General features: G+C 52.8%; 2 protein-coding genes across 2 annotated transcripts in view; both read right to left on the reverse strand.

Annotated features, from left to right (window-relative positions):
* Nucleotides 1-4,833, reverse strand: part of TBCD (tubulin folding cofactor D) — a 148,720-nt gene extending 143,887 nt beyond the window's left edge. The window contains 2 exon segments of the mRNA XM_005887772.3: nt 3,273-3,323; nt 4,497-4,833. Of these exon segments, the coding sequence (XP_005887834.2) occupies nt 3,273-3,323; nt 4,497-4,704 (259 nt within the window). The 5' untranslated portion in view covers nt 4,705-4,833.
* Nucleotides 4,834-5,706: 873 nt separating this feature from the next.
* Nucleotides 5,707-14,651, reverse strand: FN3K (fructosamine 3 kinase). Its single transcript, XM_005887774.3, has 6 exons — nt 14,338-14,651; nt 11,994-12,145; nt 10,915-11,006; nt 10,307-10,389; nt 7,005-7,127; nt 5,707-6,144 (listed from the first exon to the last, which is right to left on the reverse strand). The coding sequence occupies exons 1-6, from the start codon at nt 14,476-14,478 to the stop codon at nt 5,806-5,808; spliced, it is 930 nt and encodes a 309-aa protein (XP_005887836.2). The 5' UTR covers nt 14,479-14,651; the 3' UTR covers nt 5,707-5,805.
* Nucleotides 14,652-16,895: the final 2,244 nt, after the last annotated feature.

A 16,895-nucleotide genomic window follows, 5' to 3' on the forward strand; every position in this document is an offset into this window, starting at 1 on the left:
CGTACGGTGAATTTGAAGTTAAGTATCGAAAGCCTGAACTGACTGATCAAACCAGTTAATGCTAAAGGAAATCAACCCTGAATAGTCATTAGAAGGACTGATGTTGAAGCTCCAATACTTTGGCCACCTGGTGTGAAGAGCTGACTCACTGGAAAAGACCCTGATCCTGGGAAAGACTGAAGGCAGGAAAAGGGGGCAAAGGGGATGAGATGGTTCGATGGCATCACCGACTCAATGGACATGAGTCTGAGCCAACTCCAGGAGACAGTGAAGGACAGGGAAGCCTGGTGTGCTTCAGTCCACCGGGGTCACGAAGAGCCGGACGGGACTGAACAACAACAAATCAGAAGCACAGCACTTCCACTTCCTGAAACTCTAAATTGTGCAGAGGTGTGTGGATGTCTAGGCTACTTGGAAGAGTACAAAACTGGACAAAACAGGAGTCCACACACATCTGCTTCCTCTTTCTAAGAGCCAGTAAAATAAAGGGACAGCTGCACAAAATGGAAAGTCCTGATCAACGGCAAGAATGGGGAGAGAGCAGATGTAAAGACTTCTGGGAAAAAGCCAGCTCCAAATTAAACAGGCAGAGGAGCCCACTTTATAGATGCCCAAATGCAGAACCAAGGAGAGCCTAAAGTCAGGAGGTACGGTGCAGCCCCAGGTGGGGAAGGGTCTGCAATCACTGTAGCCCCAGACTCACCAAGTCTTGGGACCAAGCTCCGAGCCAACCCTTAGGAAAATGAAGGGCTCTCCGGAGGAGACAGGAGTGCCCCAGATAAAGCCCTTCATTCTGGCATCTGGAACATCCTCAATGTGATAGAGAATTCTCAACCAGCTCAATGGCTCTAAGAGAAAATCTGTCCATCAACTCATCATACTGCCCCACAAGGAGCTGCCTATAAGAATCCTGTTCAGGAAAAACCCAGATGAAAATGCTCCAACTTACAAAACAGAAGCAGAGAAGCCGTTGTCTGCATCCATTTGGTCTGAACCAGCAAGACGAAGGGCTTCCCTGGTGGCTCAGAGGTTAAAGTGTCTGCCTGCAATGCGGGAGACCTGGGTTTGATCCCTGAGTAGGGAAGATCCCTTGAAGACGAAAAGATCAAATTACAAGGAAAAGCTGACCCCAGAGGAAAAAGGAGAACCTGGGGACCAGTAGATAGAAGCCAGGACTTGGCTCAGAGAGACTCAGACAGCACGGCCCTCACCATGAACAGAGGCTGGGAAAGCCGACGACTCTAGAGCTCCCCTGAGCAATGTCCCCTCCAAACTCCAGTAAATCAACAAAGAGAAATAAATCCACAAGGAAGAGAAGGAACAGCAGCCAAGATACTTCAGCATGATGCCCAGGCTGTAACTGAGCCACTCAGGGAAAGCACAGCAGCAGCTCCTGTGCCACAGCTTGAGGCCAGAGCCCTGAGGCGCCAGGGACAGCCCAGGACAGAATGGAGGCAGGGCTGAAAACAGGAGGAGTGGTCCAAGGTCTCCAGACCACAACCCTGTGCCAATCCAGGCAGAAAACTAAAGGCTTACTCAAGAGTGGAGAATACTATAGCCACTGGCCACATCTGGGTTTTGTTTTGTTTTGTTTTGTTTTTAACTTAAATCAATTTTAAAATTCAAAGAAGAAAACAAAAAATAAGATGAAATAAGATAAAATTCAGTTCCTCAGACATACGAGCCATATTTCAAGTGCTTAACAGCCACATGTATCTAGTGGTGATCTTACCACACAGACAGCATGAGTCTAGAACATTCCATCATCACACAAAGCTCTCCTGGACAGAGGTATCCCAAAGACAGTAGGCTAAAGGGCTTAGAGCTGGAAGCCAGCCTCGGTGCCTGACTCAAAAGGGAATTCTGGGTTAGGAAGCCCACTACAGGACCCTCCCCATGGGCCCATGGGACTCCCCTCCCCATGGGGGGCCGAGGGACACAGCAGCCAGGCATGTGCTCCCCAGGGAGGAAAACCTGACCAGTAAGACAACTGTGAAATACACCCAACCAAGGACAAGCACTCTTAGAAAGTAAAAATGACTGTAAAAATAATTCAAGAACATCTTCTATGTGCAAAAACAAAGATCTGAAAGTAGAACTATAAAGGAAAAAGCTTAGGGACCCACAGGATCACTCCTGGAAATTCAATACCCAGTTCACAGGCACACCAGAAGGCAGAGCAGAGAAGCGATCAAAAACACACCAGAAGCAAAGCCCCCTGTACCAAAAGATGCAAGTCTTTAGTGTAAAATTGTCCAGCTAATGCCTAACATAAGAAGAGAATGGAACTGTGGACACAGAGGGGGAAGGGGAGGGTGGGACGAATTTAGACAGGAGCACTGATACATATATGCTACCATGCGTAAAACAGACAGCTAGTGGCATGCTGCTGTATAACACAGGGAACCCAGCCCGGCACTCTGTGATGACCTAGAGAGGTGGGATGGGGGAGGCAAGGTGAGACGGAGGCTCAAGAGGAAAGCAATAATTCATGTTGGTGTACAGCAGAAACTAATACAGCTTTATAAAGCAATTATCCTCCAATTTTTAAAAAAATTTAATAAAAACACTTAAGAAAAAAAAAAAAAGGCCAAGAGTGAGTCACACCCTCCTAAAATATCAAGCTCCAGAAACTTTCCAAGGCAAAAAGGCTCCTGAGAAAGAAACTCAGACAGGGACTTGGCATAACTAGACGAGAGACAATGGACCCATGCCCTCCATCCCCACCCAGCCAAACAGGCATGAAACGCATTTATTCTGCCCAAGACAGCGGAGAGTTCAGAATGCTTACCTTCCACAAAACCTGCTGGTTACTTACAAAAGAAAAATCAACACACACAGCACCAGCCCACTTTTTAAAAAGCACCTGTGTGCACACTGAGGCTAACTGTTGGTGCCTCTCTGGTGACCTGAGATCTCCACAGCCCAGCGGGCAGGCAGCACTGATGATGCCACGTCACAGGTGAGGAAACTCAGGCATAGAGCAGCTCAGCAGCAGAGCTGGGATATAAATCCAGGCGGTCCAGCCCCAGGGCTGGTGACCCTAACCACCACCCCGTGTTTCCCTCAACGTAAGTTACTATCACTACCTTCCTCCTTCCCAAGTTCACTTCCAGGAGGAGGTGTTACTACTGTCGGCCCCACTAACAAGAACAACCTGGGCAGTTTATCCTGATAGTCTCAGCTGGTGCACGTGCACACACGCACACACACATATTCCAAGGCCTTTGTGATTATCTGTAAATGATCAAAACCTCAGCTTCTGTTCTTACCTAGGTGTGGGTCCAACAGGTGAGGCTGCTCCTGATATTTGTCCATTATTACTAAAAAGAAAAACGTGAGACTTAACATGAGCCCTGGAAACCCTCGAGTTGTCCCATGCGGACTTCCCAGGCAGCTCCCAAGAGCACAGGCCAGCTGGAGTGAGCCCCCCAGCCACCCGCCTCCTCAGGGCCACACTACCCCGGCCTCTGCTCTCTGTTTGCTCAATGCACCTTCCTCTCAGGTCCTCACTTCTTCCTTCCTTCACTGCCTGCTGAGAGCCAAGCTGAGTTCTCCCCTTCATTAGGACTCATACTTTCCATGTTCCCTCTGCCACACACATCAAGCCATGTGCCCTCCTAGCCCGCTCATACTCTGGCTTTCTTAATCCCAAACACTCTGGTTTCTACTCCTACCAGCAGCTAGAACCGTTCCTATCAGATTCCACGCCCACCTGGCCTATGGCAGTTCTCATGAGCCACACACCTCCACATCTGACCACTCCCCATGAATGGGAAAGCCAGCTTTCACTGCTCCCTGGATTTTCACCTCACTCTCAGGACAGTTCTGTGCCTGAGGTATTTTCAGTGCTAACCCAAGCAGCCAGTCAGAGAAAAGGGCACAATCAAGCAACTAGCCCAAGTGGCAGAGTGGGATTTGAACCCAGGGAGGAGTTGCTCAAGTGAGTGGCACAAGTCCACCAAGGCAAAATCATGTAGAAATTTCTATAGCTACAAAGGTCCCCAAGGACGGTTTTACTGAATCACAAAACCCTAGTTATCTAACCACGGGATCTTAAGGAATCGTTTGTAAGTTATCCATTACAGACAACGGCAAGGGTCTGTCTAAACCTGGAGAACCTAGTCTGACTAAGCATCTTGCACTGCCCGGAGCAGCGCTACTGCACTGGGCTGCACGCACGGTCTTGGCAGAGCCACGGGGGCTGAGGAGAAGGCTCTGGGTGGGGGCCCCCGCCCGTTCCTGCATGTTGGGCCTCTCCTGCTCCCACTGCCGCGTTCACACAGCTGTCTCGGAGGAACTGCGCTTTGCGGTGGTCCCAGGACAGGGTGGGGACAAGGACTGGGAAATGACCCACCCAGGGGAGCTCCACCATCCCTACTCGTGACGGTGGAGGCCCACTGCCCTCCATCTCTTAGGCACGCCCGTGTCTGGGGCCGCAGGAAAGGAGACTTGCACACCCTGCACGCTGTTCCCCGCCTCTGGCCCGTGCGCACCCCGAAATCGCTCCAGGGCGCCCTCCCGGGCCGAGCGGTCAGCGAGCACCGCCGGCAGGTGGCCGAGCAGCTCCCGCGTCTCCGCGCTCTCGCCGAATGACTCGAGGGCGGCCCCGCAGGCCAGAGCCGCGTCCTCCCCCGCATCCTCCACCGGGTCCTCCGCAGGGTCCTCAGCGGCGCCCGCGGCCGGCTCCTCGCTCAGGGCCATCTTCCGCAGCCGGACTACGCCCGCGCGCGAGGTAAGGGCCGTGGGACTAGGGTGGTGGGACGCTGGGCACGGGATGCTCAAGAAGCCTGAAGCTGAGAAGGCGGCAATAACGCCAGCCCCGCCCCCACGAACTCCGACCTTGCACGCCAGCCCCCGCTACGGAACGCGCCGGCCACCAAAAGAGTGCGAGCGGAGGCCGTGCCGAGCCCGGGTGGGGCAGGGCCCAGGGGACAGGGGCGGGGCGGAGGCGGAGCACAAGACTCCAGCCCGGCCGCGCCTCCTTCCCCGCGCACGCGCGCTGAGTTTCCCCGTGACCGCCGACAGGTGTCGGGAATCTTTCTACCAGACAAAGCAGCCCACAGGTGCGCAGGCTGCAGTGGGAGATAAGAAGGGTTGACTGGGCGCTCGTAACGCCCCGAAATAATTGGTGATGTGGACGGCTTGGTCTTCAGAGACCCACACTTGGGTGGCCGCGGGGCCCGGCAGCCCCGCCCCTCCACGGTGACACCCCGCTCACCCTGGACACCCCGTGCACCTACCAGGGCACACCCGCTACCCAAGACTCCCGCCCGCCCCCCTCTTGTCGAGCAAAACTACCAACTGCAAAATGGAGCACGGGAGAGGGGCAGTGGCTCCAGTACTTGAGGGGTAAGGGGGCTTTCTCCCACCCGCCCACCTCAGTAAGGGTGGACTTGAACACAGCCCCAGAGCCACTGCTCAAGAGTTGGGCCCATTTCATGGTCCCCAATTCTACCTAAGCCAGAAACAGGAGCCCTGAGTCCACGGCGGGGACTGTGACACCAACTTCTGCCTAACCAAACCCCAGATCTGTGTGAATTTCTGTACAATTGTCATGAAAGTTTCCAAACTCCATGTTCCCCCTAGATTGGACTAGGTGATGAGCCTGGCAGAGAACTTGCGGGTGGTCTGGGCCCCCAGTAAACTAACCCAGCTGCGTGGAGGACAGAGACGCAGGTGAAACTAAGACACACACAGTTCCGTCCCTGACACCCCCACGGGCTTTATTTGTTCCTGAAACTGCCTTGGTGCGGCTGCCCTGGTCCCTTGGCAAGCAGCTGGGCAGGGGACACAGGCGGGCTGCTATTTGAGAAGCTTCCTCATGGTGCCCAGGGATGGGCTCCTGTACTGCCTACCGAAGTGGTTCCAGTGATTCAGGTAGTTAAAAAGCTGATAGAGCAGCAGCCGCCTGTCGAATCCTGGAGCCTTGGGGACCTTCTGGTGGTAGGCAGTGAAGAAGGGCCTGGGAAACCCCCCGAACATCAAGGCAATCGCCAGTTCAAACTCAGAATGGCCGTAGAAGGAGGCTGGGTCATAAATAATGGGCCCGCTGTCATCCTCTGCCACATTTCCCGACCATAGATCCCCGTGAAGAAGGGCAGGGACAATCTCCAGGCCACAAAACAAATCCGGAATCTTCACCTAAGAAAATAATTATGGTACATAGAGTTATCACAGGCCTGGGAGCCACAGTCTCCTCATCCAATACTTGGAAATAAGGTAAAGAGGACCTTGTGTTTACTCAGGGTCCAACTACCACTGCCTACTAAGCCCACAGATAAATATCCTCTGACTCCAGGGGAATGTAATTTTGTCTTGGTATTTACTGCTAATTTAGGTCTAAAAGCTCTACAACATTAGTGATTGTCATACAGTAGAGAACCTCGGAGGTTATAGTTTTACCGTTGTGTAGAATATGAATCTGAGTGAAGTTTTTTGTATGTAACTTAGCAAACTTTCTCTGCTGTTCTTTTATTTCATAGCACATATATATCTGTACCTCTTTTGTAGCCTGATTATTTCAGTAAGGAGTTCAATAAAATTTCTTTTATGCGTGCTCATGAGGGACTGATTTTCGAGTTCTGTTTTTAACATCTTGAGAGTTCTGTTTTGAAGCCAGTCACTCTGGGGCACCTGCTGTTCACACCTGCTCTAAAAGGTAAGTCATTTGTGCCTTGGTGGAAAGAACAGCATAAGAGTGGGCAAGAAAGTAGCAGTAAATGCCACCAATCACAAGTCAAACACCTACATTTCACACGAGCAAAGTTTGAGGTTAATATCTGATGACCCAGGAAGTGAGAGGTGCTCTCAGGGGCCACCCCCTTCTCAGTTTCCCCATCGAACCAATAGTCAGGACACTTATGTGTCCATGATTTGCCCAGCCCTGCTCCAGGCTCAGTGGTCCCCTCTCTGGCTCTGTTCTAGCAGAGGGGCCACACAAATGTGTTGGTAAGGCTCGTAAGAGGACAGCCCTTCTCCCAGAGGATAATTGCTGTGCCCACCTGTAGCTGTGACCAGAGTTCCCGTGCCTCTCGGTCAGCATAATCCTTCTCAATGAGGTCCAGCTGTGCTTGGAGCCGGTGCCGGGTGAAGAAGGTTGGCCAGTCATCCTGCCACTCGTTCACCTGAGTGACAAGGGAAAGGGAGGGGCTGGTGCTGCAGCTGGTGGTCATAGGACAGAGTTATGCACGGAAACGGCCTAAACCCTAGAGCAAATGCTAAAAGAGCACAACACATGTTATCATTGGCCAACAAGGGAGCCAAGATGAAAGCATTAAAAAATACTTAGTTAATTCAGAAGAGCATAAAGAGTAAAGGGGGAACAAAGAACAGATAAGACAAATTGAAAAAAAAAGAATGACAAGACGACAGATCCAAACTCAACCATATCAATAAGTACGTTAAACATGAATGGTCTGTAGACCCCAGTTAAATGACAGATCAACAGGTTGAAAAAATAAAGCAAGACCCAATTATAAGCTGTGAATAAGATACACACTTTATACATAAAAACGGAAACAGGTTAAAAGGATAGAAAAGATAAATTGTGCTAAAAGAAAGCTGGAGTGGCTATATTAATATCAAAGTAGATTTCAGAGCAAAGACACCGACTATAAAGTCATTTCACAATGGAAAGAGAGTCAACTAATGAGGAAGATATAATAAGCCTAAATATTTATGTCCCTAATATATAGCAAATCAGCACCTGAATAGATGCTCCACATCCTTAGTCATTAGAGAAAATAGAACTTCACTGAGATAGCACTTCACATTCACTAGGATGGCTACAATTATAGAAAAAGGAAAATACAAACTGTGTGAGGGTGCAGAGGGCCTGGAACTTTCTACACTAGTGGTGCGAATGCAAAATGATATAACCACTTTGGAATATATTTCGACAGTTTCTTAAAAAGTTAAATATCGGGCTTCTCTGGTGGCTCAGTGGTTAAAAAATAAATCCGCCGGCCAGTGCAGGAGACGCGGGTTTGATCCCTGATCCAGGAAGATCCCACATGGTGCAGAACAACTAAGCCCGTGGGCCAGCACACTGCAACCAGAGTAGCGCCTACAGCAATGAAGACCCAGCACAGCTCAAAATAAGAGAGAAATGTTTTTAAAAAGCAAAATATGAACCTACATATGACCTAGTCATTGGCTCCTAGGTATTAACCCAAAATAAATGGAAGCAAAAAGTGCATAGCAGCTTTATTTGTAAAAGCAAAACTTGGAAACAACTCAGATATCCATCAACCAGTGAACGGATAAACAGACTGTAGTTTATTGTACAAGGAATGGATTTTTGACATGTGTAACAACATGGATGAATACTGAAATGACTGCTGAGTAAAAGAAGCCAGACGAAAAGGAGCACACACCATATGATTTCATTTACATTAAATTACGCAAAATGCAAACCTGTCTATGGTGACAGAAAACAGATCGGTGGCTGCCGGGGCAGGGAAGGGCAGGAGGAAGACATTAAAAAAGGGCAGGAGGACACTTTTGGGGTGAACTTTTTGACACACTGACCTGACTGTGGTTAGTGGTTCACAGGTGTGTACACGTGTCAAAACTTACCAATCTGTACACTTTAAATAAGCGCAGTTTATTTTATGTCAACTATATACCTTAATAGAGTCGGGTTTTTTTTAAGATGCAAAGCTTATTTTATACAAAGGGTTACTTAATGAAATTCCTTAAGGGAAGAACTTTCCAGACAACATGCACCCCCGGTCAGCATCCTGTGCTGAGGGCTGTGGTTGCTGAACCCCTGGGTTCATCCCCTTGGTGCTAGGTGTACCTCAAGAGAAAACGGGAGTTCCCCTCCCCAAATGGCCTAAGGCATATGGGATGGCATGCCCTCCTGCCCCATCTCCTGCCTAGGCCCATGGTGTCCCAGCCTTGGTCTTCCTCCTAGATGACCAGGTCATAAAAGACACAGACTGTGTTTGGAGCTGGACACCGGCATGGCTAGCCCTCCACCTAGAAAGAGGGGCCATGATCCCCTCACCCACAGAAAGACATGAACTTCCCCTGAGCTACCAAAGGCAGGGCTACCTGGGTTCATGGCTGGTGGGAGGACCCAGGCTTCACCTGGACAGAGGACCAGCATGTGTGGTGGTCAGGGTCTGTGCTCTGAAGTCAGACAGGGCCACACTCGGGCCCCTCTGCTTACCAGCTGCACAACTAGACCCCGCCTGGCTTCTCTGCACACATCGTTTTCCCCATCTATAAAATGAGTCAGTGAAAACCTGCCTCCTGAGGTTGCTATGGAAACTAGGGAGCTGAGTTGGACATGGCAGCAAACAAACCGTGTCAGTACTCTGACCAAGCCAGTGGTCCCAAGGGGGCTCAGCTCAGGGTACCATCATTCAGGGTTGCCCCATCGATGGCTGAAGCCCCTTAGGGCCCACTCGGTTGTCCCAAGGAGCAGGAAGCTTCCTGAAACTTCAGGCTGGACCATCCAGGCTGTGTCCATTGGACGCCATGTTCTGTACCATCTTGTCACAGCACAAGGAGGTGGACCAGGGGTCCTCCCAGGTCTCCCACCCCTTCCTAGCCAGGCTAAAGCTAAACCAAGTTGGTTCATTGATCCTAGACTCCAATGGGGGTGCTCAGAGGCTGCCTGTGTCCCTAACAGGCCAGCTCCATCCTCACCAGCTTCACACATTGGGGTTCTATGTACAAGTTCATTCCTCAGTTCTTGAAAAATCAATGTGTGAGGTCAACCGAGCCTTTGTAGACTTGCATTCTTAAACTCGACATCTGAAGCAAGACAACAAGCCACATTTGGACACACTGGCCTGGAACCACTATTGTGCTGGTCACTAGCTCCATGTAACCCCCAGGGGAGCTGGCCTCAGCAGAGATTCATAGGGTCTTAGTAATCCTGGTAAACCATGGGGTACAGTTCTAGGTACCCCAGATCTGAGGGCTGGCCCTTGACTCAGACCCCAAAATCTGCCTCCAGCTTCATAAGGATTTTGCTCCTAGTGACTCTGCCTGGGAGAAGAGCCCTCTGTTTACACTGTTCTTACCACATGCCCTCCTGTGACATGGCCTTTGCACCTGCTGTTTCCCCTACTTGGAATGCTCTTCCACCTGCCCCACAGCTCCTTGCCTCCTCTGAGCTCAGTGCAATGAACCTCAACATCAACTCTTCCAGCTCACACACTGCTTTCAGGAATCAGGTAGTCAGACTTCCTGGTGCCCAGGGGACTGGAACTCTGTTATACACAAGGGGTGGAATGAGCAGCACTGGAGAGCCAGGAGCTAAGTAGGCACGCCCTTGCCAGGCACTCACCTGCGGGATGAAGCCGCAGCAGGTCACTGTGTGGAAGCCGAACTTGGCCACATACCGGGGCCCAGCACCCTCAGCCCTCTGGCCTGTTAACAGAAAGAGCTGCTCATCTTTCTCTTAATGTCAGACCTCAGCCGAGCATCAGGACCACACTGCTAGGATATGGGTGGCTGAGGATGTACTCCAAGAACATCGTGGGGGCACACAGCCTGCCACATCATCCCAGATCCCTGAGCCCCACAACAATCCAGCCTTGGGACCCAAGCCTGCCCAGTTTCCAGGGATATGATATCATGGTCACCCAAGTGTGTGGCCCATGGTGACCCATGGTGTCCAAGGTCACCATGGGATGACGTGGTAGCAATTGGTCCACACAAGACCAGCCAGAACATGCCTGTCTCTAGCACATTGGACAACAGGACTGCGTATAAAGGAGTCATGAGCCAACTCTACTAACTTATCATCAAAACTCTTTTTTAACAATCTCATTTTTCACTCTGCAGTCTGAGCAGGTGGCATGAAACCCAACCCATTACTAAAATGTCCCCCCAAGCACCTACCCAGGGTAGACATACCCAGGTCAAGGGTTCACAACAGCATTCTGAACATACCCACTCTGTTCTCCTCCTCCCTCAGCTTCTCCCCGAGCTTCTGGTTGTAAAGGTGCAAATCTGCCATCTGGTCTCCAAGTTTTGATGCCTGACTGAGGATAGAAGAAAATGTAGCCAACTGAAATAAGAAACAACAACCAGGGAACATGTTCCCTTTTGAGAAATGTTTTAAATACCTTAAAAACAACTCTCTGTTCTTTAAAAAGTGAAAAATGAACTGCAGCAGGCAATGATCTTCTCCAAAAGATCAAAATAGTGTAAAATCACCCAAGAAGGGAATACCAGGAATTAAGGATCAAATACTAAAAAAGTTAAGGAAAAAAAAAAGCTCCAATTTTTGTAAAAACAAATGTAAATCACAAAAAAGAAAACGACAGTCACACATCATAGCTGTGACTGCTCCCTGCCGCTGGGATGTCATGTGCCTTTAGTCTTCTTTTCACGAGTTTGCCTCTTCCGCCATTTTCTAAACAATAAACATACATAACTTTGGAGCTCCCCAGGTGGCGCTAGTGGTAAAGAACCCGCCTGCCAGTGCAGGAGACATTAAGAGACTCAGGTTCCATCCCTGGGTGGGGAAGATCCCCTGGAGGAGGGCATGGCAACCCACTCCAGTATTGCCTGGAGAATCCCATGGACAGAGGAGCCTGGCAGGCTATATAGTCCATAGGGTCGCACAGAGTCAGACATGACTGAAGCGACTTAGCATGGCATAACTTTAATAATTAGATTTCAGATAATTACTAGATCGGACCTCACTGCCCATACTGAACAGGCACTGGTGTTCACTAAACACAGAGTAACAGATGGTTCAACGTGCTTATTTGGTGCAGCTTTGTGAAGCCAAACTGGCCTCAGACTGGCCCTGCATGGAAAGCAAGAGCTCCTGTCTCCATGAGGGAGGCAGGTGTGGCTCTCAGCCCTGCCTCTGCTCCAGCACTGAGTGATGTGGGCAGCTCAGCAAGAGGCTGTTCCCTCCGCCTCTCCTGTCTCCCTCTCTCTGTCCCTCTGTCCCCTCCCTCTGTCTCTCTCTCTCAAATACACACACACACACTACACACACGCACACTCTCTCTCACCTCCTCAGGCCCCTCATCTTCAGATGCTCCATCACAAAGGCAGCCCCACCTCCAGGCAGGTCAATCACCTTGATGGGCCGAGGCACCCGCACCAGGCCAGTGCTCCGAAGAGCCTCCAGGCTCGCCATCTCCCCCTCAAACATCTGCCGGGCCTGCGTCCAGAACATGGCTGTGAGCTCCGAAGCCAACAGTGGCTCTGCAGCCCGGCTGAAGCCAGGAATCACAAGTGCCCAGGACCTCCGGATGACGAAAACTGACTGGAGAGCAAGGCATCAGCCCCGCAGAGAGCGGGATGCAGGTGGCCCCCTTCGGATAGAAAGGAGCTACAAAGACGAGGTTGCACAGGGAGCTTGGGGTGGACAGGATGCTGATGTCTGCAGCAAGCGCCTGCCCTGAGAGGTGAGGAAGCACAGGCCATGGTAGGGGGGCGGGGTGCTGGGGGTGCTGGGAGTACCATGGAGATACCGTGGGGCCTGCTGGGGTACTGGGAATATCATGGGAATACTGTGAGGTGCTGGGAGGCCATGGAGTGTCGTGGTAGACCATGGGGGTGCTGGGGTGCCACAGGGTGCCATGGGGTACTGGTGGGCAACTTGGAGCGCAGGTTAGTGGAGGATCCAGGGTAGGGCCTGGGTCCCCTTCCAGGTTACCTGCCCCCACAATATCTGGGGCACTTACAGTAAATGAGGGGCAGCAGGGGGCAGCATGGCAATGTGACTGGGGCACACACTTGGGGCACGGGAAGCCAGGGGCTGGGGGGGTCAGCTGGGCCTAGACTTGGGTCCAGGGCCAGTCCCCAGAGGCAAGCACCCGGCAGGGCCTGGGGGCTTGGAAGGAGCCATCCACCCCAGCCAGGAAGAAGACAGTCATGCCCCAGGGAAGCAGAACAGCCCCTACCGGGACCCAGGGGTCTTCCTACTTCTAAAACATTTTGCACAAATATCCCAATTTTAAATTACGTGAACTCTCACTTCAGGTACAGTACTCGTGGGTTTGAAATGTGTTTGTTATATGATTTGTGACTATCTCTGGCTACAGAATTAACCCTTAGGAACAAGTCCAAAACATCTATGTCCACATAAGAAAAGAATTCCATCTTTTAATTCAAGTACCTGAGGGGAGAACCTGCAAGACGTCCTAACTGCCAACCTGCACCTAGAATCATGGAGTGGGGTGTCCAGCGACCCTTAGTCATGCTCCAGGGTGAGCTCCTAAACATAGAGGGGCAGCAAACACCTGGGCTTCAGCTTGCCTACATGCTAAGGGCTTCACCTGTCCCCTGTTCTCGTGTATTGACTGAGCACCTACTGTGTGCCAGCACCGAAGCTTTCAAGGGTGAATAGTGGTATCCCAGTCTGGAAGAGCTTTCAGGAGCCAGCTGTGAAGGTTCTAGGGCCAGTGTGAACCTGGAACCCAATAACACTTCCCGGTAGGTGGCACTGAGTTATTTGGGTTCTGAAACCAGCGCCAATGGAGCAGGGAACAGACAACACCAACCCACTGGCCATCCTGGACCGTGCTGCAGAGAGACTAGAGGCATCACCCTGGGATTTCCTCCCCTCCACAGCCCGCCCCTCCACCCACTGCTGCATCTCAAAGGGGCTTGGCCCTCGGGCCTCCCTGGAGTCCCCCACCAGAGTCAAGGGAACGCCATCCTTGGCATCCTCGGCACTTTCTGTGGGTGCACACACAGAAAGTCAGCCATACTGACTTTCTCCACCTGTGAATACATCTATGGAAATATACATGGAAAGTATATGTAACAGCAATATTTCAGGCTGGCGATGGAAATCAGGTCCAAACACAAGCAAGGCCTGTGAGTAGAAGAGCAGGGACCTGGCCCTTAAGGTCGGGCAAGGGTCCCTCCTGCCTCTTTCCATCTGCCCAGGAGGACCCAGCCGCTAAGGGGAATGCAGACTAGAGCTGGGTCCCAGGGGAGGGGCAGAAGCAGCTCAGGACCCCAAGCCTCACCTCCATGTTTGATGGGTAGGGAAATTAAAACAGACACCGAAAACGCCTGTGCATCCAGGCAAAAGGGAGTAAATTAACCCCGCAGCAGAGAGAACCGTGGAATCCTGCAGAAAACGCTTGAGCCCTCCTCCCGCAGCTGGTGCTAGCCCTGCAAGTCCGCAAGCTGACCCCGCGGCTATGACGCCAGGGTTGGCCCAGAACCAGACCACAGCGCCCCCTACCCCTGCGCCCCGGGCCCCCTCGCCCCACTCCTCCCCTCTCCCACTTCCCCCAGCCCTCCCCTCCCCGCAGCCCCTTCTGCTTCCAGCTCCGGAGGCGGACTCAGGCCGTGAGGGAGGAGTGGGGTGGGATGGGATGGGTGAGGGGCACGCACCAGAGTCCTGTGGTTAATCTTGACAAACACGGGGCCGGCATCTGTGTCGTAGGCGCGCCCCTCGCTGATGCCGCCGACCCCGGGGCTCCCGAAGGCGCGCAGGGTCGCGGTGCGCAGCTCGGCGCGCAGCAGCTGCTCCATAGAGGCGGGGGGCAGAATGGGGCCGGGGACCGCGCAGAAAGCGGGCCCGAGCTCAAGCTCACCGCTGACGCTGCCGAGGCAGCTGTCCGCCGCGGGGGAGGCTCACGCTCTGCGCGGCCTACCGGCTCCCAGCGGCTCCCAGCGCCCCGATGTCCTGCCTCCGGGTCCGCCTCCAGCGGGGAGGGGTGGGGTGTGAGGGCGGGGTGCTGTCAGGCCGGGCAAGCGTTCCTTGTCTGGCACCGGAGGGCCAAGCGCGGTGGTCCTAGCCCTGGGGGAGAAGGGCGGGGTTCTCTGATGGGGGACAGACTTGGGGGCGGTGCCCTCCCGTGTGTCCACAGTTCTTGAGCCTGGACCTGCTGGGGATTTGCCCAGGGCTCTGTAGGGCCTGACCTCCCCGCACTGAGGTTCCCTGAACCCTGCCGGGGCCTTGGCCCAGGCTCCTCCCACCCAGCCATACGCAGGACAGTCCAGGGGAGATTGCGGTCCCTGGGATGCAGGTCCCAGGCCTAGCTCGGTCTCACAGGCTCTGTAGAAGGCTGGGGGTCTCCACCATGTCATGCCAGGCCCCAGGCATGCCTGGTGACACCAGTTGCTGGCACTGGGCTTTCTCATTAGGGCACCTGGTGCCCATCAGAGATAGAGTGTGCCCTTGTGGTTCTGATACCCCACCAGAACCACGGGCAACTGACCCCACCCTGAGTGGGACTCCTGATTACAGAAGCCAGCTGCCCTGGGAAGGGAGCTTCAAAACACACATGCGCCCTATGCACATGTCTTTGCACACAGGCATGCATAAACGCATACACATGCCCTTGCACACACAGGCCCAAGAGCAGGTGGGCAGGAGATTGTGTGGCATCTGCAGGAAGGGCCTGACTTCCCCCTTGACAGTCCCCTTCCTCCCAGCTCTTCCTCTCATCCTGGTTAAGTCCAATCTCCTATCGCATCTTGAGAAGGAATCTGACAGCAGAGCTGAGCTCTGGCACTTCTGCAGATGTCTTTATTCTTGATGAGCAGTCCTGCTGGGTAAGGAACTCCGGGCTGTTCTTGCATCACTGAGATGGCTCTGCAACCTCACTTTCCAGCTCTTATGCCATTGAGAAGCTGGAAGCCATTTTGATTCTTATTCTCTGTGTGGACATTGTTCTGTCTCTCTGGAGGTCCTTCCGTCCTCTATCACCAGTACCTGACAATTCCTCAGGGAGGTGGCCAGGGTGAGTCTCCTCTGGGCAGGGCAGGTGAGCCCTTTCAGGATGGAAACTTAGGTCCTACACCCCTATGAGGTTGCCTTCAGCTTCTTCTGTTCTCTTTATGATTTCCATTGTTTTCTCTGTTCTTTTGGAATTCCAAATCTTTGGTCTAAACCCAGTCCCAAGGTTGCTGGGGTCAAGTGCCTGTGAGCTCTGCCCTCCAACACCCTCTTGCCCCCTTTTGGGGGAGACGCTGGACTTGACTGAGCCCCATTCTGGGCCGTGGCCACAGTTTGCCCAAGCAGGGTCTGAACATGCCAGGTGGCAGCCAGGCAGGGGCAAACCATCTTACTGGTCCCCAACCCAGGCACTGGGGCTACCCCCCAGGCCTCCCAGCTCCCATCTGAGCAGCCTGGGTCTGAAAGCAGACCCCTCAGCACAAAGACAGGTGTTTAGGAAACCACTCTGACACTGCAAACCAGCCCACCCTCCTTCCACACCTTTGGTTTATGGTCGGAAACTCAAATGGGAGATGTGACTCAGGCACATCCAAGCAGCCCCTGACTCACTTCAGCCAGTCTCCTTGTGCTACTGGTTCCCCGAAAACCAGAATGATGGCTGCAAAGGTGCAGAAGGCACCTCTCAGCCCCAGGTGTAGCCCAAACTTAAGGAGCTGCTGCAAGAGTCCTCAGGAAAGGTGTCTGGGGTGTGGATCATGGTGGTGGGCCGGGCCAAGATACTGGGGTCCCTAGGCAGAGGAGCGACTGTCCTGCTCATCCAGACCCTTACCATGAATACCAAGTCCAACGGCACTGAGGAGAACGGAGCCCACAACCGAATGTGTCCTGCCACTCCACGTGGGGGAAGGCTCGGGGCGGGGGGGTGTAATGCTATTTAGAAAAGCAGCACCAAGGAGGCAGCTGACAGCACCGGCCCTTGGGTGCTGTCATTCTGAACAGTCCATTCTGAAATCAGGCAGCTGGGACAGGGGTTGGGGTCCTGAGGCCTGGCTGCCAGCAGGGCCGGTGGACGCCGTCCAGGTATCGAGGCTAGACCACTATCCTGGCCTCCAATGAAGTGTTCTGGGTTCATGCCCCTCACCCAGACTCTGGGAAAGGGAGGGGAATTCTGATGTCACTTCAGAATTCAGAGATGGCTGTGATGAGGCGGCTGTTCCATGCCCTCCACAGTTCCCTACCACTCTGATCCCTGATCACTGTGTCTGAA

The sequence above is a fragment of the Bos mutus genome, chromosome 19 (assembly GCF_027580195.1).
Source record: "Bos mutus isolate GX-2022 chromosome 19, NWIPB_WYAK_1.1, whole genome shotgun sequence".
In the NCBI taxonomy this organism is placed as follows: Eukaryota; Metazoa; Chordata; class Mammalia; order Artiodactyla; family Bovidae; genus Bos; species Bos mutus.

Coding starts and splice junctions, on each gene's coding strand:
- FN3K (XM_005887774.3), bottom strand. CDS start 14,478: ATGGAGCAGCTGCTGCGCGCCGAGCTGCGCACCGCGACCCTGCGCGCC. Junction 7,128..10,306: donor GCTGCGGCTTCATCCCGCAG/GTGAGTGCCTGG, acceptor CTTGTCACTCAG/GTGAACGAGTGGCAGGATGA. Junction 6,145..7,004: donor AACTCTGGTCACAGCTACAG/GTGGGCACAGCA, acceptor TTATTTTCTTAG/GTGAAGATTCCGGATTTGTT.